Source organism: Lynx canadensis, chromosome D3 (assembly GCF_007474595.2).
Source record: "Lynx canadensis isolate LIC74 chromosome D3, mLynCan4.pri.v2, whole genome shotgun sequence".
Classification (NCBI taxonomy): domain Eukaryota; kingdom Metazoa; phylum Chordata; class Mammalia; order Carnivora; family Felidae; genus Lynx; species Lynx canadensis.
Window position 1 is genome coordinate 58,493,938 of NC_044314.2, and position 25,543 is coordinate 58,519,480.

The following is a 25,543-nucleotide window of genomic DNA, read 5'->3' on the forward strand; positions in this document are numbered from 1 at the left end:
CTTGAAGGAGAAGGCACCTGCTTCTCATCAACCTTTTTGTTGTTGAGTTCCTGTTCGTAAGCTAGCCAGGTGTGGAATTGCACAGTGAAGCCTGTTCTAAAACAGTTCGCTAAATTGAGTAACAAGTTAGTTGTTTATTTGTTTAGCTGACAGGTTCTGCCTTTATTATAGGGCTATTAGCGGCAATTAATAAGTTAAACTGTATTTGCGCTTCACAAGTCTTCCATCTCACACCAGGTGGGTAAACCGAGTTTCAGCTAATACCTTCCCGTACTACCACCTGTGATCCAGGTACAAGGCATTATTTTAGAAAGCTTCCAATCAGATTGAGTACATGAAGAACAAAAAGGAGCAGTTGTTGTGTCCCTGGTGATCTTCTCAGAGACCAGAAGTAAGTCCCACGTTGGATGCCTGATTCTGTAGTGCATGGCCATGCTGGGTTCAAGGTCAGAGGTTTCTTTCCTGTGTGAAATCCATGCCCACAGACTGCTGCTGATGCTGGCTGCAAAATTCAGCAAGAGGATGGAACAAAAATGCAGCTATCACCGTGCAGAAAGGCTGGAACCGTGACTGGGAAGCACGGAATTGGGGTCTCGGGCTGGGGAGCAGGGAGAGGCCTTATACCAGCATGGACAATGTATGCCGCATCCTGACCACCCTTGGCCTGTTCTTTTCTGCAGCTCTCAGGCGCCTCCCCCCATCTCCCAGCCCCTTCTCCAGTCACTGTGTGGTCAGTGTCCACCTCTCCCACACTTTGCCTTTCTCCTAAATTCAGTGAGGCTCCAGAGAGTTCTGCCGCTGACTGCTTTCTGTTTATGGTGGCTGTAGTTGCCTACCTCTTCCTACTTAGAGGCACTACATTTATTCTTCTACATGCACACCTTGCCCGGTGGACCAAGGGTTCAGCAGGCATGTCTGTCAGCTGTCACCCCAGTGGGGAGGGTGGCTCTCCTCACCCTCGGTCATTGCTCTTTGCCCTTTGGTGTCATTTTCAGTGCAGGTGACATAATCTATAGTACTCCAGTATCCCACAAACTACACCCCCTTTTTTCATAGAATCTTCTCTTTTTTTGTATCAAATAGTTTATATATATATACATACATATATATATATACATACATATATACATACATATATATATACATACATATATATACATACATATGTATATTGCATTCAGTGACCAAATAAAAACAATTTGCGATGCACTCTTGTGGGCTGGGATGGGAAGAGTCCCGCCTACCACCAACAGGGTCAGAATCCTGGTAGTAGTGATCATTTCTTCAATGTCATTATGAAAGAGGCCACACAGAAAGGTGTTCTCACTTTCTAGGATAACCCATTAATGTTCCAAATTTCCTATTTCATGGTGAAACTCCTCACGCATAAATTTACTAGGAATTACCTGCCCAGAGTGGAAACCTACATGAGTAGTTTCTAGGCTTTTGAAGTTTGAACAACAGGGGATATTTGCCTCTGGACAGGAAATTTAATTTGGCAGTTACTTTTCAAAAAGTGAGAGTATCTGTAGAAATCCAGAAATGCTCAGGCAAAGAGGTTGCTGCAGAAACCAGCATCAGCTTCCATGGCTCATCTGCCATGAGCCATTATCTTGTGCCTCCTGTCAATAAAGCCAGTGGAGGAGGAAACACAGCAGTAGGCGTTCCATTTGTCCCCCACTCTTTGAGCAATGACAAGGTGCCATCGAATCCCCAACCATCAGGAGTGACCCTGACAGCAGACTTTATCGTAGTGCTGTCTTAGTGCCTTCAAAATAAAAGGCGAGCTGCTGAGGGAGGAAATGTGCAGGAGAGGGGTTCATTAGACCCCTAGGCGTCCAGCCCCAAACCAATTGCAAGTCTGGGTACGTCTGACATCTTTTAGGGTCATGAGGCAAGTAGCTTTTAGAAATGAGACACTGAAAAAAAAATGCAATTGGAAAATTTAAAAATAAGCACAAGAATATTTATGAGAACGGGGGATCTGTCCACCAAAGCAAATGGGAGTTGTACCATCTTCTTTTAAATTTTTTTTTAGTGTTTATTTATTTATTTATTTATTTTTTAATTTTTTTAACATTTGTTTATTTTTGAGACAGAGAGAGACAGAGCATGAACGGGGGAGGGTCAGAGAGAGAGGGAGACAGAGAATCTGAAACAGGCTCCAGGCTCTGAGCGGTCAGCACAGAGCCCGACGCGGAGCTTGAACTCACGGACCGCGAGATCATGACCTGAGCCGAAGTCGGACGCTTAACGGACTGAGCCACCCAGGCGCCCCTAGTGTTTATTTATTTTTGAGAGACAGAAAGGTACAGCGTGAGTGGGGGAGGGGCAGAGAGAGAGGGAGACAGAGTGTGAGCAGGGGAGGGGTAGAGAGAGAGAGGGAGACAGAATCCGAAGCCGGCCCCAGGCTCTGAGCTGTCAGCACAGAGCCCCACACCAGGCTTGAACTCACAAACCGTTAGATCATGACCTGAGCTGAAGTTGAACACTCAACCAGCTGAGTCACCCAGGTGCCCCTGTACCATCTTCTTTTAGTATGTTACACCAGGGGGGAAATAAATGTGTATGGTGGGATTGGGCTTAATTTTTACAAAAGACAAGAGTATTTAAAATACATTTTTTTAAAAAGTGAAAATAAACACGGCTATTTTGTATCTGCTTTGCGCATGTTTACCAATGACATAAAAATGTCTGCAGGTAATAGGCGTTCTTCTCGCTGACCCTAGCACATTTTATAAGTACTCAGGTTTTTTGTTCTTATTTTCATCAGTTGCTCTCTTTTTTCCTGGCAGTTTACCATAAACATGCATTATAAATATGATACCTCTTTAATTTAGAAAAATATCTTATAAATGACAGGCAGTCTGGATTCTGGTTCTTGGTCTGTCATTTATTAATTCTACATTTTAAAAATATAAACAGAAGTTTAAAAACACCGTCATGAAGGAACTGCTTTAGGAGAGCTAAAATATATTAACGTGTCAGCAGAATAAAGATAACACACAGGTTTTTAGTACTGTATTTAGTACTGTGTTTAGTACTGTATTTAGTACTGTGTTTAGTACCTAAACACAGGTTTTTAGTACTTCTTCCCATAATAAAATGATGTAATTGGGTATTAGTGTCCTGATCCAAAACTTTAGCATCAAATAAATCATATAACTACATCAGAAAGTTAAGATTTAGATTTACGTTTAACCAGCTTAAACACTTGAGCACAGTCAAATCATTTATCTTTACACTTTAATGAAATTAAAGTGATTGTAAAGCACTAATCAATTAAGATGTTGAAGAGAGTTCACAAACTACTTTTAGAAAAGGAAATATCCACTTTAAATGAAATCAGATAAATTGGATGGGATTGACTTCCCCTCTCCATAACAGGGAGAGAGAAGAGGTCTAAGAGTTAAATCCTCAATCTTTCGGAGGAAAGTTTCAAAGAAAAATAAGCATTTTTTATAAAGATTTAAAAGACTAATAGCGCGATATACAGGCATGCAGCTTTCATCTTAAATATAGTGCACATGAAACATCACCTTTATTTTTCATAAACCAGGTCATAACTTTGTGGAAAGTTCTCAGAATATCCAAAATAGGAGGAAGGAGAGGAGTCAGCAAACTGCAAAAATTGACATTAAAATTCTTCAAAAGCCACGTGTAGACACCTTCTCAAACCCTTAGTTTAAAAAAAGAAAAAAAAAACAACTTGGTGTGATGCTAGAATTCTACAAGCAAAGGCTAGAAGTCAAAATAAAAGTCTAATGAATTTCTCGATTCAAAATGGGGGTTTTTCCTCATTTGTGGGGTAAGAAAACCTTTTAAGCGATAAAAGGGTACCTGCCTCTAAAATACAAGTGATTCCCTGGAGACAGCAGGGAATGATAAGATTGACCACATAGGCTTCAGTAGATGTCTGGCGTTTCTTCAGTCAGGTCTCTACCAGTATGGTGTCCTTCTGAGTGACCTTGGAGGGCTGTGTTTTCAGGCTTTGCCTCCTGCAACTGCTGACTAGTTCCTCTCTCCTTTACAGCTGTGTCTTCACCATCATCCTTCACAATGAAAACGAATACACTGAGCACATCGGTGCCCAATTCCTACTACCCAGGTAACAGATTCTTCCACTGTTGCATCCGTGCATAAGCCCTTAGCAATCAGTATCAGTCCACGCTCTCACTTTGCTGTCCATGATGCTTTAGGAGCTTAATATGTGTGATGTGTTGTAACCCGATGCTTTCTATGGCTTTCTGCGGGAAAAGTGGGGGGCCTTTCATCAGTCATTTACTGTTCTCTCTCTTTTTACTTTCTCTGCATTGACCTGCTTATGATGTATGACAGACCCATTTGTGCCAACTGCAATTTTAGGTGAGAACATTTCCCTTTATCACAGTTTATTGCAGGAGTAATTTACAAAGTCAGAGGCCACTCTGTAGGAGCCTGGAGTTCTAGTCTATATGATGCAGTGATTGTAAGCAGGACAAGGGGGTGGCGGGTGGCCTGGGGGGAGGGCAGAGATAATAAAAAGACTTTCTCCAAACAGTCTCCATTGATAAGAAGGGTTAGCCTCATGTTATGTTGGAAATGATACCAAAAGACTCACATGAACGATCCCAGCTCTAGTATTTTCCCTTTCTGTGTTCAGAACTTCAAGTCAGATTTGATCCCAAGGAAAAACACAGTATGTCATCACTCAGCTGTGTATTTCTAAGAGCTGAATTCTGTAATGTGAGGTCGTAAAAGTAAAAATCACTTCTTATTTTCACTTATCACTAAGCGCTAAAAACTTCAATTTCAAAAATAGCATTTTTTCTGATTATGCCAAATGTTATGCAGAAAAATGATCACAGTCGAGTTTTGGCCCCCTACCCCTCCTCCACGCCACTCACGGCCCCCGCCCCAGCATTCCAAAGTGTCTGTCACATGCTGGAATTTCAAAGGAGCTGATGTTCTCAGCAGCAAAGTGACAAGATGGCACTTTATAATCACATGGTGTATTATGTGTCAGATGTCACGAGAAATGAAATAAAATGTTAGCCCAGTGGGGCAGAATGCAGTGAAAATATGAGCTGTTCCCAGCCAGGAGCTGCAAAAAAAAAAAAAAAAAAAAAAAAAAAAAAAAAAATCCCGTTTGTCCCATGTAAGAGGGTTTTGGAGAAATGGCATTACCTGGCTATAACCAAACCAACATGAGCTGCTATTGCATTTGAGATGCATAAATAACCCAAGTGTATCACAGCTGTGTTCTCTTTCTACTACTAACCTTACCGAAAAGGAGCACAACACAAACGACTTCAAGGTATATACCAATTCACCGTAGCAAGACTTTCATCCACAGCTGTTTGACTTTGTGCTTCCTAATTCTCTTTACAAGGGTTGATATCTTTGCAACACAGTTTTTCCCCCTGTGCTTCTCTTTTCTCTGAGTTGTTACGATTTTCGCATAGAGGGTCATTTGTTTTCCTTACGGCGTTTTCTGGGCTTAAGCAAGTTTGTGGCCTGAGTTCCATAGGAACTCAGACAGAAGTTTGAGAACGGACGTAAACCCAAATTTTTGAATTTGCATCATTTTGAGGGCTAACAAACAGAGCTCACCAACCCCCCTTCCCCCCCCTTAGAGTGCCAGCTATATGGGAGAAGGCTGCATTTTTATTCTTTTCATACATAAGGGGCACAAGCTAATTTTAGGCACCCGAACAATGTACTCTACATGCAGATGACATTTGCAGAATCTTTCGAGAAGCGAAGATTTGCGATTTCTTTGTGTGCCGTGGCATTCATCCTGCAGCTCCTCCAGTAGACGTTCTGACCTTGGGGGAGCTGGAGTAGGGAGGGCTGAGCTGTGCACCGTCAGAGGGAAGAAAACGTTCAGATTGCACAGCAGGATTAAGATAAGCTTATTAAACAAATATCATTTTTTAAAGTCGCTGCTTTGTTATTACAAACACTAATGACATCTTTTAAACTTGGTTAGGCTTCTCTACCAAAAGGGAATCACTCGAACAGACAATTCAAGTAGCAAACATGATGTACGTTTGTGAAAAGTAAGTCAGCCAGATTGACAAGTAAGTGTGATCACGTCTGGCTTACGTATGTACCAACGCAGCACATGGCAGTGTTTGCGAACTGCTCCCCCCACGAGTTTGGTGCAAATGTGAGTCTGTATATCCCATAGTAAGCATTAATGAGGTTATGCCTTGATACCATGGGAAGAAGATAAGCTGTACATCTACTCTGGCACATTTGGGGAACAACGCTATTGCAATTTACAATTAAGACGAGCAAATGCTCACAAAATTTTTGTGACTTGGAGCTTGGCACCCTAAGATCCTCTGTTATCTCCACCTTTTATTCTTATGTGCTGAGGTGCCCAGCTTAACGCACAGAGTTTTAGTACGCCTTTACATCATTGTCTTGCCAAGACAAAAAGAGAGACAGAGAGAGAGTAAGGGAGAGAGAGGGAGAGAGATTGATAGGTAGATAGATAGATAGATAGATAGATAACGATTGATAGATATAGATCTTTCTCGGTAAATAAATGCTAATAGATACTGATATCAGGATAAGTAGATATAATAGCACTCAGAAACATAGCACTCATTTCAATTCTAGTTCTTTCAGCTGGTTTGTTGAGAATTCAAGATAATCTATTAAAGGATATAGGTAGAATTAATTCCCAGTTCTTCAAAAACCATCAGAACTGTTAGTGAGAAGCTGTGTTCCTGATTTCCTCTTAGGCAAAGTTTGTAACTGAAAAACATTGTTAGTGGATAATTTTTAGGCAAACACAGGAAATCAGTGACAAATGGTATATATGTTATCAGTGATCATTCTTTTTAAAAATCACTAATTAAATCGCTAATTTTAATCATGAATCACTAATTTTGGTGGAATCAAAAATTTCTAATAGGGTAGGTGACCCAGTTTCATAACACATATGGCACAAGAAACCTTCTATTCCCCCCTCGATATCTATGTACTCGATAATAGCACTCATTTCTTAGATGGCCTCGGTAGCGTTTAAATGCATAAAGATGGGTCCGCACGCTAGTTATGAGGCCGAGATCATAATGCGGCGGGGGGGGGGGCGGGGTGGTGACGAGCATAATGGTAACAGTGGTTGTCGCTCTGGGAATTAAACCTTCCAAGAATGCCTGGCCCTAGGACCAGAGTTGTGTGGGAAGTTTAGAAGGTCAGTCCACAATGGAGGCCATTTAATTATGTTCCTCCCAAAAGGTACAGAACTGAGAGAAGGAGAGATGCACAGGGGGGAAACTAATTAATGTTCCATTTATTTTAGTATAAAGAACAGGACTTCCTGCTGGAGTGGCTAAAAGCTCCACGGGCTCAGTACTTCAGCAGGGACCCTGCACCCCCTTGATGAGCTTGGCAGTCGCCAGCAAGCAAATGTGATGTGAAAACATCCCGGCTTACTCGCGGCTGTCCTAATAAAATGGGAACATCCGAGTGGCTACATTTCAAAGCAAATCCAAATGAGAGACCAACTCATAAAATCAACTTACCACCCTTTTTTATTTTGTCTTTGTGTCTTTAGCCACCTTGTAGTGACCCAGGTGCCATTTCAGCAACAGCAACATAACTACACTTGTGTCCCACCTTTCATACCATGCATCCCCAGGTGCTTTGCGATGCAGATAGTACTGAGGTTTGAAAACCAGGCCCAGCTAACCGAGTGTCCTTGAGCTAAATTTCCTTTGGAGCTGAATCTCTCAGTTAAAAAAAATAAAAAAGGAAAGAAAGAAAGAAAGAATACCCATGGCTGAATTCCCTATATGGATAAACAATCTGGTAATTTTTTTAAAAAATGAACATACCCGTTTTTTATGGATGTTTTAATTCTTTATACCTGAACTCAATTTTGATTTAACATTCTCGTTTTAAGTGAAGGGAGCATTGTATTTTGTGAGACACATCCTCAGTCACAAAACGGCTAAAGGGATTCAGCACTATAATGAGCTAACCTGTAGCACGTCCAACTCTTAATCTAATAGCACCTTCCTGCGTAAGACGTTTTTTTTTTTTTTTTCCAAAGCTACAATTTCTGCAGTTCATTAATCTAATTTGCTAGGAGTCTTCCATTAAAATATAGCCTCTTTAGGCTTATTTGACCAAATTTTGACATTAGTTTTGTCGTACCATTTGGTTTGACCTGTTCGAGGAATTTAAATGAGAAAATGTGTCAAGTACAAATAAGACTTTTATCTAGTCGTTACTTAGTTCATGGGGGATAAAAAAGCGATTATGATACTATTTTAGCCTCCTTTTTGTTATTGAGTGTTTAAATAAGACACCCCCATCCTAACATGATGGGAGACTTGAGGCTTTGACCTCTGATCACCTACGAAGAGAAAACTTAACTATAAAAGTAAAGCACAGAATTAAAACGACCTGTAATTATTCACACAGTACTATTGCTTATGCCCTGTTTCCTTTTTCTCCTCCTCTTTTCTCCTGATATGTACCTTCTTAAAAGTGCCAATAAATGGTAAGTTCCCCCATTCGCCCACGGAAAAGGTGTGGAGGGATCGGGAGTGTGTGTCTTATCTGTAGATTCGGACAAAGCCAGCTGGTTCTGCTGCGTGCCGGCCTGCATGTTAGCTCTTGTAGAACATTCCATGTGTGATGTGCTGGTCCACAGTCTTCTGTCAAGCTTTCCGTCACTGGCGCATGCAAGGGACCCATCAGATCCAGTTCCGTTTTCGATTTCCGCTTTCCTTGGATTTCATGTGTCAAGTTCATGTTTTCATCGCTAGCTTTATAAGCCAACCCATTCTGTGCACTTTTATTTTGCTCACGGAACATTTGTACGGAGTTTGTTTATTACTTCATCATACAAACTGGTCAACGGATCTTTGGAAGAATAAATACAAGGCTGGCTTCGCGCCAGGCCTTGGTGAAGTTTCAGGCTGAAACTTCCATAAACCTCAGCACCCAAAGGCTGAAGGGTTCCTCCCAACTAGCTTTGTGAAAGCGATATATCGTTTGGACTGCTTTGTAAAAACGGAGATCTCTGCCTCATGCCTATCAGTATCGCCAATCCCATTCAGGTTTCTAAACATTTAACTTTCCTCTTTGGCTGGGCCACCACCGTAGGGACTGTGGTGGCCGTAGGTGGAAGGGATGGCGCCGGCAGCTTCTTCGTGTTCTCGGGGGCCCCGCTGGGCCTCCCTCACGCCCTTCATGGCCTTCTCTTCCCAGACGAAAGCCACACGATGGCCAGCGACACCAGCAGCCTGGTGCAGTCCCATACTTACAAGAAGCGCGAGCCGGCCGACGTGCCCTACCAGACCGGGCAGCTTCACCCCGCCATCCGCGTGGCAGACCTGCTCCAACACATCACGCAGATGAAGTGTGCCGAGGGTTACGGCTTCAAGGAGGAATACGAGGTGAGAGCCAGCTCCGCGTGGGGCTCCTTCTTGGCCCCCCTGGCCTGCTGCCAGGCACTGTGCTCCCCACTGCTGCAGCGGGGCGACGGGACCCTGTATTTCATCTAGACACCCGTTTCGACCTGGCGATGAGACTTACTGCTGGGAAGGTAACGTACGTAAAATGCAGAGAGGAGGGAGGATCCCTTTCCCTTATTCCCCAGAAGCGCAGCAAGAACAGAGGCCTGCCAGGGTCTCTCCCCCCATTCGTGATTATCCTTCTTGGCTTTTTGTGTGATTAAGAATGATGTGAAGTCCTAATGCTGTTGTGGTGGCTGTCCGGGAAGATACTGTCCCCTTAACACAATTACAGGCCAACCAGTGATGTCATGTGCTGGAGACGAGACCACAGTGAAGGGACTGGCTCATGTCACGGCTGTGACAGCTGTTGTCCCTCCAGCCCAGAGAGCATGTGGCTGTAGCAGGATCTAGGGCAGGCAGCTTTCGGGAGCATCTCCAGGCATGGTGACGTGCTCCTACCTTACCTGAAACGCAGGGCTCTCTTTACCACCTCCATCGTTAGCTAATTCTTTCCATTGGCAAGTCATTCAGGAACCGGAGGCAATTAACTGATCTGAAGAAATCTGTTTCAAAGAGGTGTACCATCACTGGAGTGTGTGTTGGGCAGGGCGGGGGGGGGGGGGGTGGTGGCTGGTGAGGGGCAGGACTTCTCTGTGTACCTTAATGAGTAAAATTCACACTCATTGGTGAAGAAAAAGTAGCAGCATACATACAATAAAAACAAGGTTATATATACATCGTAGCTTTTTACGTTTTAGAATGTGTTTCTGGTACTGCCTTTACCTAACCACCTCAAAGCTGCAAAACATTTTGTCTGGAATTAAGAGTATTTTAGGGGCACCTGGGTGGCTCAGTGGGTTGAGCGTCTGTCTCTTGATTTTGGCTCAGGTCATGATCCCAGAGTCATGGGACCAAGCCCCGCATTGGAGTTCAGCACAGAGCCTGCTTAAGATGCTTTCTTTCCCCCTCTGCCGCTCTCCCTCACTCTCGCACTCTCTCTCTCTAAGATAAAAATAAAAAGAGTATTTTAAAAATCACTTCCTCCCGCCTCTTACCCTACGAGTTTCAAACTCTGCTTCTTTCTCCTCTCAGGGACCTCATGATACTTCATTTCATGCCCCAGATGCTGCGTTGTCTTGAGTTTAGCTCTGTTTCTCAGCTGAGTTGCCAAAGATTTCATTACAGCTGCCAGAGCTGCCCCACTGCTCTCCTTCTTTAAGACTGGCTCTTGGGGCGCCTGGGTGGCGCAGTCGGTTGAGCGTCCGACTTCAGCCAGGTCGTGATCTCGCGGTCCGTGAGTTCGAGACCCGCGTCAGGCTCTGGGCTGATGGCTCAGAGCCTGGAGCCTGTTTCCGATTCTGTGTCTCCCTCTCTCTCTGCCCCTCCCCCGTTCATGCTCTGTCTCTCTCTGTCCTAGAAATAAATAAACGTTGAAAAAAAAAAAAAAAGACTGGCTCTTTAGGCCAATGCGGACAAATGGACAGACACACACGCTCCGCTCTACTGACAAGGGCATCCTCGTGTGTTCCCAGTGACCTCGGCTCAGAAGGCTGCTGAGCCACAGAGACTAATGCAAACCAGGCCTTGAGGGTTGGATTTCAGTCCAGGTGGTAGTTTCAGATGAAGTTCTGCATTTTAGCAACCCTGGAATTCTTACATCTACCTTTAGCAATTTAACTTCTAACTCGGTGAAACTGACTGCCTTTGCATATTTCCTCATGCACTTTTAAAGGCTACCTTAGGAATTAATAGGATTAAGAAGAAGGCTTCCAAAAGCATTAATATCTTATGAAAGACAAAATTAGGTTAGGGAGAAAATAGAAGCGTAACAAACAGAGATAATGTCTCCGTTCTCTCCAATATTCTGAATGCGTACGTTGCTCAAATGTTTATTAAAGATGTTAAAGTCAAAGAGATTAGTTATAGGCTCAAATAACAATTCATAAAATAACCTGAGTCCAGTTTTTCATGAACTGTATCAAAATACCTCGAGACTTCCTGTAACACACTGTAGATGATGCCTATTTGAAAGTGCACAAAAAAATCATTTCCCACTCATATTTCCTGAAGAAATAAGATTTATAAGTGCAAACTAAAACAGCAGATACTCATTTTAAACCTATTATAATTGATGATTTATTAAGGATTGCTACACTCTGAAATAAAATGTATTAATTAATTACATTTCAAAGAACTTTTTTTTTTCTCTACATTCAGTGGATCAGAGAAGACTGCTGAAAAGTAACGTATATGTATACCAGATCATCCCACTGCACACCTTAAACTTACACAATGTTACATGTCAACTATATCTCAATAAACTGGGGGTAGAGATGCTTTCAAATACTTTTAAACACCCAAACCATTACCAGTTGGTTGGGTTCTTTTAAAGAAGGAAAGAAGAAGAAAGGGAAAAAAATTTAAAAGAACCTACACTAGTGAGAGAAGCAGGAACAAACAGGAAGGTATTATGGGGAGAGTTGCAAAATGGAGAGTTCTCTTGGGGATAATCCTAGCACTCTGTAACTTTCAGGTTAAGTCTCCCCACCTCCCACTGCCACCATGGAGCGGCGCGGGGTGGGGGTGGGGCGCTGACATAGGAGAGGGGGCCGTGGCAGGACACGCACAAGGCATGTGACGCTTGTGCAGGGGTACCCATATGCGGGGTGCTGCAGGGACGAGAGTCACCCCCGGGCGTCCCACCTGAAGTCCTGCCCTGGCCACCCTTCCTGGTGCATCGCTGAATCCCGTGCCCTCATGTTTTTAGAGGCACAACTGAACAGACAGGAATCAACAGGGCAGGGCAAGGTCCCGGTTACAGTTACCTTGCTTTACTTTCTCAATCCTCAGGGGACATTTACTCTAGCGTGAACCTGGAAAACCCTTAAGCGTGTATTTTTCTGAGTTTATTTGGCTTTTAGAACCCTAATGCAACACACCTCTGTGAACCACGTGGTCAAGTATGCATTCTTTCGTTTTATCGACTCCGAAAGTCAGGAGTGCCCTGTCTGCCTGGTGTGGTGTCAACTCTCACAGATCGAGTCCTGAGAGGCTATGGTTTGGGACACAGGCTCTGGTGCCGGACTGCCTGTATTCCAGCCCAGCTCTGCTTCTTTTGGGCTGTGTGACCTCGGGCAAGCTACGTAACCTCTCTGGGGCTTTAGTTTCCTCATCCCTAAAATGGAATAACTATAGTGTCAACCCCATAAGCTTGTTGTGGGGATTAACTCATTTAGCATCATAAGTACTAGAATTGAATCCGGCACTTAGTTGAAGGTTTAACTAGTAAAAGAGAAACATACTAACTTATAGTAAGATCCAAGAGAGACTTCACACAATGGGCTTTACAGGGAGACTGTGTCATTTTTGTGGCTTCATTCCATCTCTGTCATTCTTGTGGTCAGCACTCTGAGGATAGAATGAGCCAATCACTTTATGGCACAGTACATTTTCGCTTCACCTATAGCACTAGGTGGATTCCTTATCATGTTTGAGGTATCATCAAAAGTTCCCATTAAATGGGGTCACTTGGATGGCTCAGTCAGTTAAGTGGTCCGACTCCTGGTTTCGGCTCAGATCATGATCTCACGGTTTCTTGAGTTCAATCCCCACAATGGGCTCTGTGCTGACAGCGCAGAGCCTGCTTGGGATTCTCTCTTTCCCTCTCTCTCTGCCCCTTCCCTGCTCACACTGTCTCTGTCTCTCTCAAATAAATAACTTACACTTGATCTTAGCCAAAAGGCCGAGAAGCGATCAAATAAATAAACTTTAAAAAAAGTTCCATTAAAAAGTAACTTAAGGGGCGCCCGGGTGGCGCAGTCGGTTAAGCGTCCGACCTCAGCCAGGTCACGATCTCACGGTCCGTGAGTTCGAGCCCCGCGTCGGGCTCTGAGCTGATGGCTCAGAGCCTGGAGCCTGTTTCCGATTCTGTGTCTCCCTCTCTCTCTGCCCCTCCCCCGTTCATGCTCTGTCTCTCTCTGTCCCAAAAATAAATAAACGTTGAAAAAAAAAATAAAACAAAAAAAATAAAAAGTAACTTAAGGAAGTAGGTAGGTTTTGATTCTATGGACAAAGACTTGGAGAAAATAGTATTTCAATATATGCTGTCACCTTTTGTTGCTTAAAAGAGTATTTTCATATCAAAATTAGGAAAGTCCTAGGGAAGGTGTGACTACAGACCACAAAATGCTCTTATTTTTAAAAAAAGTTTCTGGTGGTATCTTTGGCAGCCAAAGATGGAGGAGGGGCGGTTAATTCAACAAGTTGCTGCACTCATTAATTCACCAGCAGTACTAAGCCAGTGCTGTGAATCTGCTGCTGCTGGGTGCTGGGGATGTGGAAAACTTTCTGGCCCTGCCAATGGGAAGCTCACTGCGCTGGAGGAAGCAGCCATGCAGGGACCGTGGCGCGGCCATCAGGTTAAACCCCACAAATAGATTTGCAACAGTTCTTTTCGTTGACACTGGGGGCACGCTGCTGAGCCTAGGGGTACCAGGCTGGGCTAGAATGACTCTTTCTTCAAAAAGTAAGTGGGAGTTCAATGTTTATAGCAGCACTCTCAACAATAGCAAAATTATGGAAAGAGCCCAAATGTCCATCAACTGATGAATGGATAAAGAAGATGTGTATATATATATACACAATGGAATACTACTTGGTGATGAAAAACCATGAAATCTTACCATCTGCAACAACATGAGTGGAACTGGAGAGTATTATGCTAAGTAAATAAGTCAGAGAAAGACATATCATGATTTCATCCATATGTGGAATTTGAGAAACTTAATAGAAGACCATAGGGGAAGGGAAGGAAAAATAAGATACAAACAGAGATGGAGTCAAACCATAAGGGAATCTTAAATACAGAGAACATACTGAGGGTTGATGGAGGAGAGGGGTGGGGGGGAGGGAGAAATGGGTGATGGTCACTGAGGAGGCATTTGTTGGGATGAACATTGGGTGTTGTATATAAGTGATACATCACGGGAATCTACCCTGAAGTCAAGGTTACACTGTGTGTGAGCTAACTTGACAGTAAATAAATTTAAAAGGAAGGAAGGAAGAAGGAAGGGAGGGAGGGAGGGTGGAAGGAAGGAAGGAAGGAAGGAAGGAAGGAAGGAAGGAAGGAAGGAAGGAAGGAAGAAGTGAGAGTTAACTAAGAAAAAGTGGAAGAGGGAGACTCCAGGTGGACACAAAAGCAAGACAAAGTGGCATACTCAGAAATGGCAATTAGTGCCATGAACCCGAATCCCAGGAAGGGCTAGGGGTCTGATCACAAAGCGTCCCACCAATAAGCTTGAACGTCACTCTGAAAGCCGTGAGAAGCGAAGAAACAGGTAACATGAGTCTCTCCGGTGTTTGGATGGAGACTCGTTTCTGCACTATTTAGCACAACCTAGTTTGTAAACCTTATTTGTACGAGGCGAATTGCTTGAAAGATAATAATCAGTACCAGGAAAAGTAAAGGAGAGAGGGAAACTATTTACAGAAAATGGAACGTGAACTACAACGCCCCGTTCCCATTCAAAAAGATGCTATGGAATGCTTGGCTTCAGGACTCACTGAAGCAATGAATGACGATACCTCTCTGGGGATAAAATGTCAAGAAAGTGTTCAATTGCGGCTTTGACTCAACAAAATGAATCCGTTTGTCTTCTGGTTTTCTTCAACCCATGTATATTGGGGAAGACCAGCGATGTACCTTGTAAAATAGTTTTGAAATAGTGACCTGCTCTCTGTTGACACTGTTTCAACCAATTCGCCTTTATCTTTTCCAAGACAGCAATGTCTGAAAATCGTCCTAAAACATGAGGAGGATTCATTACTGTTCAAGTAGCTGACAGAAGTGTGTCCAAACAACAGGGAAAACATGTGGTGGGGGATGAGACCGAGCAGCACTGAGCGCAAATTTTATATTGATTTTGTTCTAACAAGATCGTCATATGGTGTATCTCACCAGGGAAATGCAGTAATTTGATTCAAAAGAACTCAGACATGAATCCAATAAAAAAGTAAACATGCTGAATTGGACAGAAAATGGCAGGTTGTCATCACAGAGCGGATCAGGGATCTCGGAGAAAGACCGAGCAGAAAGGGCAAGTTTGTTTACATTGCTGCCGAAGAGGAACTGTTCTTTTTCCCAGCAAGCAAAGAGCCGTCTGCGCTCACCCCTCGGGGGAAAATCTGTGGGTTTTCTGTGCCAAAAATAGGAGAAAGGAGATAGCTGTGCACAAGGATCACGAGGTAGGACTGAGCCATCCTGCCCCTGCAGACGTGGGGCTTTAGCAGCTGGAGTCAAGGTGACTCTGCTGTTCCTCTCTGAACCTACAGGCCCCATCCTAGACATGGCTTTCCTGGGCCCTGTCACTTACTGAGCTAGCAGCATGCTCCTTACTTGCCACAGAGAGCCTCCCTGGGGACCCCGTGGGGTTGGAAAGCGAATTTCTATCCCTTTGGGGATCCAAGCAGGAAGGACATTAACCTTATGGAGGACCACAATCATTTAATTCCTGAAAGAGCACATTTTGCTATCATCATAAAATTAAGATAAAGGAAGGACAGCAATTTAAACTACTCCCAGATAGGGCGTCCTGAAAAACACAGATGGTACTGTTTCGTTAGCTAATAATCAATATTGCTCTGGGGGCACCAAAATTTATTTCCAATTACTGGAGCTAAAACTTATAAACCTAAGTAACTCTTTGCAGCCTGCTCTGGAAATGAAAATCAGTGTGTACATATATATGTAAATCTGTTTAGAAAACTATTATTCTCAACCCCACCTACCTCTCTCCTATATATTTCTCAAGTGTACGAGCACTGGTTTTTAATTTTAATAATTGAACATGGAAAATGTTTTTTCAGCTTAATTGAAACTGGGGAAATGAAGATGTTATGCTAAAATCTACAGGCTGAAGTACAGCCTATGCATTTATCTCCTATAAACGCTTTAAAACGAATGTAGGATTGGATATTTTCCCCTCTCATCCTTCCCCACCCCCTTTTTTCTAACTAAATAGCTGATTTTGTTACGTGGAAGCACAACGTTAACATTTGATGCTTTTGTTCCAAGTTGTGGCCAAGTTCAGAAGGAAGTCCCTCATTAAACATCTCAGTTGCCCTTCAAAGTCCGTTTTTTGCTAACTTGCCTCCCACCACAGGGAAGCCAAAGAAACCTAAAAGAAAACCACCCCATGAAAACCACCCACAGTCTGTGGACATTGCAGTTATAATTCCTTGATCAGGTTAGATGTCCCTTAGATTGGAGGCGCCCTTGGCTGGGAAGACAGATGTGGATCCTTTGAGGGGACGACCAAAGATTGGGGGAGAACAGCCCTCCCTGGTGGTGCCTGTCTCTCCCCTGCTTGAGGTTGGTTTGGCATAGGGAGAATCGTACATACTTCTAGAAAAGTTTTAAGACCAGTGCGCAATCAGCGTCTTTGTTGGGTTTGAAACAGAGGCAGGGGCAGGTGGAATAAAAGCTACTGTGTGTTACTTAGCTGATAGAACCATTGCCTGGCACGGCTGGTCCGTGCTTCTGTGCACAGTCCAGGGTGGAGGCACCCCCTCCCCGCTCACCTCCAGCCCACACACTTTTCAGATGTGCTTTTCAGTTCCCATTTCATATTCGGAGGCACCAGCTGAGTCAATCAATTGCCACAATCAGTGCAGGTTATTTTCTGTTCCACAGGATACAAAACAAACAAAGCAAAACCATTGAAAGCTTAAGGATGGGGAGTCGGGGGAAGCATTGGCAAGCACTGTAAATGCATTAAGAATCACAACAGCTGTGCCTCCGATGGCTGTAGCAGCCAAGTGAGTTTTGACATGTTTTTTTTCCTTTAATTATTACGGTGATGCTCAGCCGGTCACAAGAAAATGATAAAAAACTTCTATCTGAAATTCTGAAGCTGCTTCAAGCTATTTGGGACAAGAGGACTGCATGTGTTATAGATCCTGTCTTAATAGATAAAAGTTTCTGCGTACTTCTAAATAATGCAATACAGAGGGTTGATTTTAGTGGGAGTACTTGGTTTATTTTCTTCTAAACCGTGACTCGAAAAGGGTCTGTTCTATTTGTCACGTGCTTCATGTTGCCACATTTGCTTTCAGGACCTCGTATGTGTAAGCTGGTTTTTTTTAATTCAGTTGCCTTTTTCCCGTACCCCTGATAATATCATGTACAAGCTCAAACCTCAGAAAATTTGACTAAAAATTGTTATTTCCTGTGATTCTGCCTCACCGCTCCCCCATGAATGTTGATGGTGGTAGACATTTGCCAGTTTTGTTAGAAGCACCTCTGGTCAACTGTCTGGTTTCCCATTTGGAAGCTCGTTGTTAGAATTTTCTTTTCTACCCTGGGAGAAGTTGAGTACCTTTCCCACTGTTAACATGCTTTTAGTGTCAGATGCCATTAGGTACAGGACCCGTCCCAGAAGGGGCTGTAAATGTGCATGTGTCCTAGCTCTCACTGACCTCATGGGTGTCAGAATCAGTTGGATGGAGTCACCACCCACTAACTCGGTCTAGCTCGGTCGTCACTGCCCACTCCCTCACCCTCACGTCCACATCAGCAGGTTACAAGTCCTGAATGCTTACCCTCCCCACCATTCTGACATCCAGCCCTTCTTCTCCAACCCCACTGCCTGGTCCTCATGTCTTGTGTGAGCCATCACAAGAGTCCCCTAACTTGTCTCTCTTCTTCTCTCCTCTGCGGTCAATCTTCTTTGTAAAACAACGTGTTATCACATTTGATGCTCAAAACTGTGCTGTGGGTTCCTTCCATAAATTAGAAACTCCTCAGCGTACTAGTAGGACCTCCACGACATGACGTCAGCCTGCATTTCAGGCTTTAATTTTACCTGCAGGCACTTTCCACCATGTGCCTTAGATCATTTCTCACACTCCCAAGTACTTTCATGTCTCTGGGTGGTGCTTCACCTTGTGGCCCCTGCTTAGAGTGACTTCCAGCTCCTTCTTCATGTACCTGATGCCCTCAGACCCAATTCAGATATTACCTCCTCCTGGCACTTTCCTGGATCTCCCAATCAGAAACAACCAGACCCTCCATAGTCTCCTATCTCTGAGCTCAAGTAATATAGTAGGTAACATACTAATTGATAATACAGTGGGCAATATATTAACTGATAATGTGGCAGGCTATATATTAATTGACTTATTCAATAGATAGTTGACGAATACTGCTAAATGGAAGTTACATTATATTTGCTAAATTGATTTCTGTGTGTTTAAACACATACACCCTTAGAAGGGAAGATTAAATTAAGGGTGGATAAAATTATGACAAAATAGGGGCGTCTGGTGTCTCAGTCGGTTAAGCATCCGACTCAGTCATGATCTCATGGTTTGTGAGTTCAAGCCCCATGTCGGGCTCTGTGCTGACAGTATGGAGCTTGCTTGGGATTCTCTCTCTCTCCCTGCCCCTCTCTCACTCATGCCTCTCTCTCTCTCCCTCCCTCTTTCTCTCTCTCCAAATAAACTCAAAAAAAAAAAAAGAATGATGACAACATATATGCTCACAGTGATTTAAATCATCATATAGGATTGAGCGAATTAGCAATAGCCAACCAGAAAAAAAGTGTGCTGACCAAGTAGAACTGTACCAGTAACCAATTATTTAAAACTAGTACCAATGGACATGGTTCCAGCTGTTCATTTCACTCACCGAATGTCAACCATGTGTTTAAAAATTTTAGAATGAATATTTGTGACCCTTGTTTGCTTTAAATTTCTTATTTAATTTAAATAGAAATAATGTTGGGGTGCCTGGGTGGCTCAGTCAGTTAAGCGTCCGACTTCAGCTCAAGTCATGATCTCACAGTTTGTGGGTTCGAGCCCCGCGTCGGGCTCTGTGCTGACAGCTCAGAGCCTGAAGCCGGCTTCCGATTCTGTGTCTCCCTCTCTCTGTTCCTTCTCTGCTCGCACTCTGTCTCTCTCTCTCTCAAAAATAAATAAAGATAAAAAATAATTAAAAGTAAATAAATAGAACAATGTAGGATTATTTAGGTGAGACTTTAACATTACTATTCCAGGAGAGATACTGTATATCATCATACAAAGTTTCAGAGCTCATAAAGCAATTTGTGTTTCCATGGACATATTTCATCTGGGAGCAAGGTTTTGAGGGGTAGACTTTTCATAAAGTCTTACTTGCTCTTAGCGTTTTGATGATGATGTTGATGGTACCTCCCTCTAATACCTAATGTGTTCAGTACTGTACGGAGATTCATGTGCACACACACATACACGCGCACATGCACAGGGATATTTCTAACCACAAAGCTATTACATTATTATACCCATTGTACAGTTGAGGAAATGATTTCAAAAGGCCATGCTGCTATTGAATGGTAGAATTTATCCCATGTCTGTTGACTTAAAGCCTGTGTTCTTTCCATTGTGCCAATCCCTTGCTCCTGCAACACCACAGAGCTACAGACCTATGGAAATTAACCTTGTGTTTTATTGCTATGACTTGTGATTTCATGGCAGGAGTGTTATTTTTCCTCTCTGTGGTTTTGTTTGCTTTGAAGTGTTCTGTCCTTTGGCAAAGGACCCATCCAGCCCTGGGGTCCCTTTGTCAGTGCCAACGCTGATACGTTTCAGCATTTCGGCAGCAGCAGATGCTACCCATTAATCTCGCTCAGTGCCCAGATCTGAGAGTGAGGTCACTCCAACATTGCTCTTCTCCTGCTCTAGTTTTTTGTTGTCAGGAAAGTACAGGAGACTCATCCTGTAGATACCAGCCAGCCTGGCTCATTGGAATTCACCAGGACCAGTTTATAAGCTAAAATCAAGCTACAGCCTTGGAGAGCATGGATTCTATATGCTGCTTCCATCAATTATTACTGCCAACCAACCCAGTAGAGGGAAGAAGGGAGGGAGAAAATGAATGTGTGAACTTGAGCTTTGTGTGAAAGCCCAGGGTCTTCTAAAAGATCCCTTCTGAAAGGTGTTAAATTTCTTTTCAATGAGATGATACAACACAAGGATGACAGTGTTGTTAACTGGATTTCTGACCTTCAGGCGGAACCAACACCTTTAAGCTTTGACTGAATGATACAAAAAATAACTAGCTGGAAAATCAATCATTTTTTCCAACAGTACTGCTGTGTAGTAGAAAGGACAATAGATTGGCAAGCAGAAGACTTGGGTCCCCAGTCTTCAACCTGTCATGTCGCTGAAGAGTCTACTGAGACAGGCCCTAATGCTGGACCCTTGAGCAAATCACTCAACTTCCCTGAAGGAGTCCAGTCAGTTGTGAACACCAAGTGCTCACTAATGTGATATTAGTGATCCCCTCAGGGATGCCAGACTTCCCGCTTGGTTGACATGTTTTCACGGATGGGATTTTTTCCAGCAGGCACACTGAGAGCCACAGCCTGGCGGTCACTGCTATGTAGAGTGCCAGCACTCAGGATCCACGGGTCGTTCTCTGGCTCTCCCTTGCCAACGGTGAATTTATTCAGTATTTCCAAATGGGGTGGTTTCCTTCCCATACGAACTTTCTATCTTTTCCTCCCCTCCATTCCTCCAACTCAACCCCTTCCCAGTCTCACTTCTAAACCCCATCCCATCTCCAAAACACTAAGAACTCTGGACATGAGAGGGTAGCTAATAATATCAGTACACTATTTTTGTATGAAGCCGTCACAATGTCTGAAATGTGTTTTACATCGTAATTCCAATCTATCTTTAATCCCCAGTGTCCCAGTGTTTAAGGATCATGAATAATAAGGAAATCTACAGAGTAAATGTTTTGAATTACTTAATTTATTCCACATTTCATGTGGTATAAACTCACATTATTGCTACATGTATTATTCAGACCAAAATATAATGTTGAATGAGAGCCCATAATCTTTTTGACCTGCCGTATCACTAAAAAGAAAGTAAAAGTGCTAACTTCTCTGGTTTCTTCTTTTGAATCTTTTGAAATAAAAGAAGTTCTACATCCATATTGAAATTCGCCCATATTACTCAGTATCTTATGCATTTAAAAAACTTCTCACTCCTTTTATCTTTTATTGTTTCCCTTTAGGGATACATGGAAAACCTTTTATCTGTTTACTTTTGGGAAATTATACAAGAGATATTGAACAATTATAATGTAGTCAGTGTTAATTATAATATGCAGTTATGTTTTATATGTATTGTATTTATGTGCTTTGGGTAATGATGTGTTTTCCAGTTCTAAGGCCAAAGTATTTCACTTGGCTGATCACTACATGTATTTTAAGCTTACTTCTTGAAACATGAAGAGAATAGACTATAAATCCAATTAACGTAATTTATCTGCCTAAAGAGTACACTTGCTTTTATTTTTTTCTCCATTTTAATGATGAAAAACATTTGGAGGAGACACACGAACAAAATATGCTTTTAAAGGTTTCCAGGTCCCGATTTTATTGTTATTGTTGGTTTCCTCTAAAAGCAACACATAATTTTTGAAAGAAATTTGGAAATGTAAAAAAAATATATAAAAATCACCCATAAACTCACTACTAATTTTCAGTACATTTTCATCCAATATTTTAATGCATTAAAATCTTATATAGTTTCATACCATGTTTTCCCACTTAATATTGTATTACAGATGTTTCCTATGTCTTTGTCTTGAACACTGCTCTGAGTTATTCTATGCATTTACTGCCATTGTTTTCTATAGATAGATTCCCATAAATGGAATTACTGGTTCAAAGTGTATAAGGTGCCGGGCACCTAGGTGGCTCCCTTGGTTAAGCATCTGAATCTTGATTTTGGCTCAGGTCATGATCTCACAGTTCATGAGATCAAGCTCTGCACCAGGTTCCTTGCTGGGTATGAAAGAGCCTACTCGGGATTCTCTTTCTCTCTCTGCCCCTCCCCCAAGTGCACGCGCGCCCTCTCTCTGTCTCTCTGTCTCTCACTCTGTCTCTGTCTCTGTCTCTCTCTCAAAATAAACTTTAAAAAAAAGTGTATAAGGTGTGGGGCACCTGGGTGGCTCAGTTGGTTGAGTTTCTGACTTTAGCTTAGGTCATGATCTCACGGTTTGTTAGTTCGAGCCCTGCGTCCGTCTGTGTGCTGACAGCTCAGAGCCTGGAGCCTGCTTCACTTTCTGTGTGTGTGTGTCTCTCTCTGTCCCTCCCCCACTCACACTCTGTCTCTCTCTCAAAAATAAATAAACATTAAATTTTTTTTAAACGTGTATAAGGTGCTTAAGGTTCTTAATACATATTGACAACTTGCTTTCCAGAAAGGTTTGTACCAAATCACATTAATCATCAATAGTCTCCTTCAAGAATGCTTGAAGAATGCTTACTTCAACCTACCTGCACTACAATGAGAAATAGTCAGTTTCATTTTATTTTATTTTTATTTTATCGAGCCTGACGTGGGGGCTCAAACTCATAAACCATGGATCATGACCTGAGCTGAAATCAAGAATCAGACGCTTAACCGACTGAGCCACCCAGGCATCCCAATCAGTTTTTATTTAAAACAAAATTTTTTTAATATTTATTCATTATTGAGAGACAGAGACAGAGCATGAGCAGGGAGGGGCAGAGAGAGAGAGAGAGACAGACAGAATCTGAAGCAGTCTCCAGGCTCTGAGCTGTCAGGGAGGCTTGACGCAGGGCTCAAACCCATGAACCACGAGATCATGACCTGAGCTGAAGGCAGACACCTAACTGACTGAGCCACCCAGGCACCCCAGTCAGTTTTTTTTTAATCCTTGCCAGTTTGACAAGTGAAAAAAGAGTATCTCATTATTGTTCCATTTGAAACTAAATATGTCTTCATATGTTTACTGGCCATTTGAGAATTTTCTTTTGTGAATTGTTCATATCCTTTTGCCTCTTTTTTTCACCACCGTGTTCAAGTCTTAGTTACTGACTTGTAGGAGCTCTACTATGGCCTACCTTGTTCTTCTTTACAAATGTGTTGGCAGTCCTTAGGCTTTGTGCTTCCATAATCTGCAAATCACCTTGTCCATGAAAAATGTGGACGTTTATACAGTTGGCTTCATGAAGAACTCTGTGTAATTTTGTTTGGAATTGCATGGGATCTATTTGTCGATCTTGGGAGAATTGAACTCTTGGCAATACTAGATTTTCCTATTTGTTAATATGGTTTGTATCTCTGTTTATTTGGGTCTTTTATATTTTTTAGTAAAGTTTCAAAAAGTTCTCCATAAAATCTTTTACATCTATTAGTTGTCTGTACTTTTTTGTTATGGCAGTAGTATAGTATCTTTTAAAGTTACATTTTCTTTTAATTGCAAGTATATATAGTATATGCATAAATATATAGAGGTGTATGTGGGTGTGTATATATGTTTATGTATACAAACACACACACAAACACACACCCAAACACACACACATGCACACGCTATTGCCTTTTGTATATTGCTTCTGTGATTTTTCAACTATCTTTATTTCAATCATTTGTCTGTAGATTATTGCAGAATTTTCTGTGCGGAAATCATGCCAACTCTCATAACCATGTTTCTTTTTAGTCCTTATACATCTTACCTATTTTTTTTCTTGTTTATAAAGCTGACTAGCATATTCAGTACAACATTGAATAAAGCTTAGGTTGGTAAGCATCATTGTCTCGGTCCTGATTTTAAGAGGAAATTCTTGTGATGATTAATAATTAGTTGTGATTAGGTTAAGGATATTGCCTTCCATCCCTGATTCGTTATTATTTACCATAGATAAATATTGAATTTGATAGAATGTCTTTCAGCATTTATTGAGATCTAAAATACTTGATTTCTTTAATATGTCAGTGTGATGAGTTCGTTAATATAATTAATATCCTAATATTGAACCAACTCTTCATTCATGGAATAAACCTAACTTGGCCATGATACGTATGAAACATTGCTAAACACTGTTCGCTGGGGATTTTTTGCGTCTGTGTTCACAAATAAGACTAACCCCTTATTTATCCTTCTTCAATTTCCGTTTTTACATTTTAGAATGAAGAGTATAGCTACTGTTTTAAATGAATGGGCTAGCACTCCGTATTTTTTTTGAAAGATTCAAATTATCTTTAAATTATTTTTTTAAGTTTATTTATTTATTTTGAGAGAGAATGTGAACAGGGGAGGGGCAGAGAGACAGGGAGAGAGAGAATCCCAAGCATGCTCTACACTGTCCGCACAGAGCCCAACATAGGGTTCAAACTCATACACCGGGAGATCATGACCTGAGCCAAAATCACGAGTTGGATGCTTAATCCACTGAGCCACCTAGGCGTCCCCAAATTATCTTTAGAAGTAGCCTGTAGTAGTGACTAGATTTGGCATTTTCCTCTTGGTAAAATTTTAATTAATTTTTCAATAGTTATAGTTAATACATTCATAGGAATTTGTGCATTTTGTCTAACTTTGTTATGTAGAGGCATGTATCTGTTAATATTTTATGATCTTTTTAATTTGTACTCTTGTTCCTTTTTTCCTTTTTTCATTATTAATGTTTATTTGCACCTTCTGTTTTTCTTGTTTCTTGAATATTCTTGCCAGAGATTTGTTAGTTTTATTATTAGCCTTTTCAAAGAACTAACTTTTGGCTTTGTTGATTTTGGATATTGCATTTTTAAGGATTTCCTCTGTTCCTGCTCTTTATTAATTTCCTTCTACTTTCTTTGAGTTTATTTTGCTTTTATTCTTAAACAGAGTGTGAAACACATAAATTTTCTATCTTTTTTCTAATGTAAGCATTTATTTAAGGCTATCATTTTTTCCTGAAGAGTTGAGTACTGTGATCATCGAGTATTATCCCTTTAATTTTTTTTAATTTTCATTACCATTTCTTCTTTGACCCATAAGTTATTTAGAGCATGTGGGTGCATGAGTATGTGTTTTATTTATCAGTGCACAGGAAATCTTTTTTGTTGTCTTTTTATTAATGATTCATAACTTAATTGCGCTATGGTCGGAGGAAATTCATCGAAATTTGTGGACACTAGAACGTTACACGTGGTTGATTTTCTGAACTATTTTATGTATTTTAACAACAGCGTTGAGTGCAGTGCTCCATACTGTCTTCAGGTCAAGCCTTTTAGAA

At 41.9% G+C, this 25,543-nt stretch overlaps 1 protein-coding gene across 1 annotated transcript in view; it reads left to right on the top strand.

Moving 5' to 3' along the window:
* The window catches only part of PTPRM (protein tyrosine phosphatase receptor type M), a 794,802-nt gene that overhangs the window by 646,204 nt on the left and 123,055 nt on the right, over window positions 1-25,543 (top strand). Inside the window, 4 exon segments of the mRNA XM_032595357.1 lie at window positions 4,034-4,108; window positions 4,339-4,365; window positions 8,492-8,503; window positions 9,217-9,404. Of these exon segments, the coding sequence (XP_032451248.1) occupies window positions 4,034-4,108; window positions 4,339-4,365; window positions 8,492-8,503; window positions 9,217-9,404 (302 nt within the window).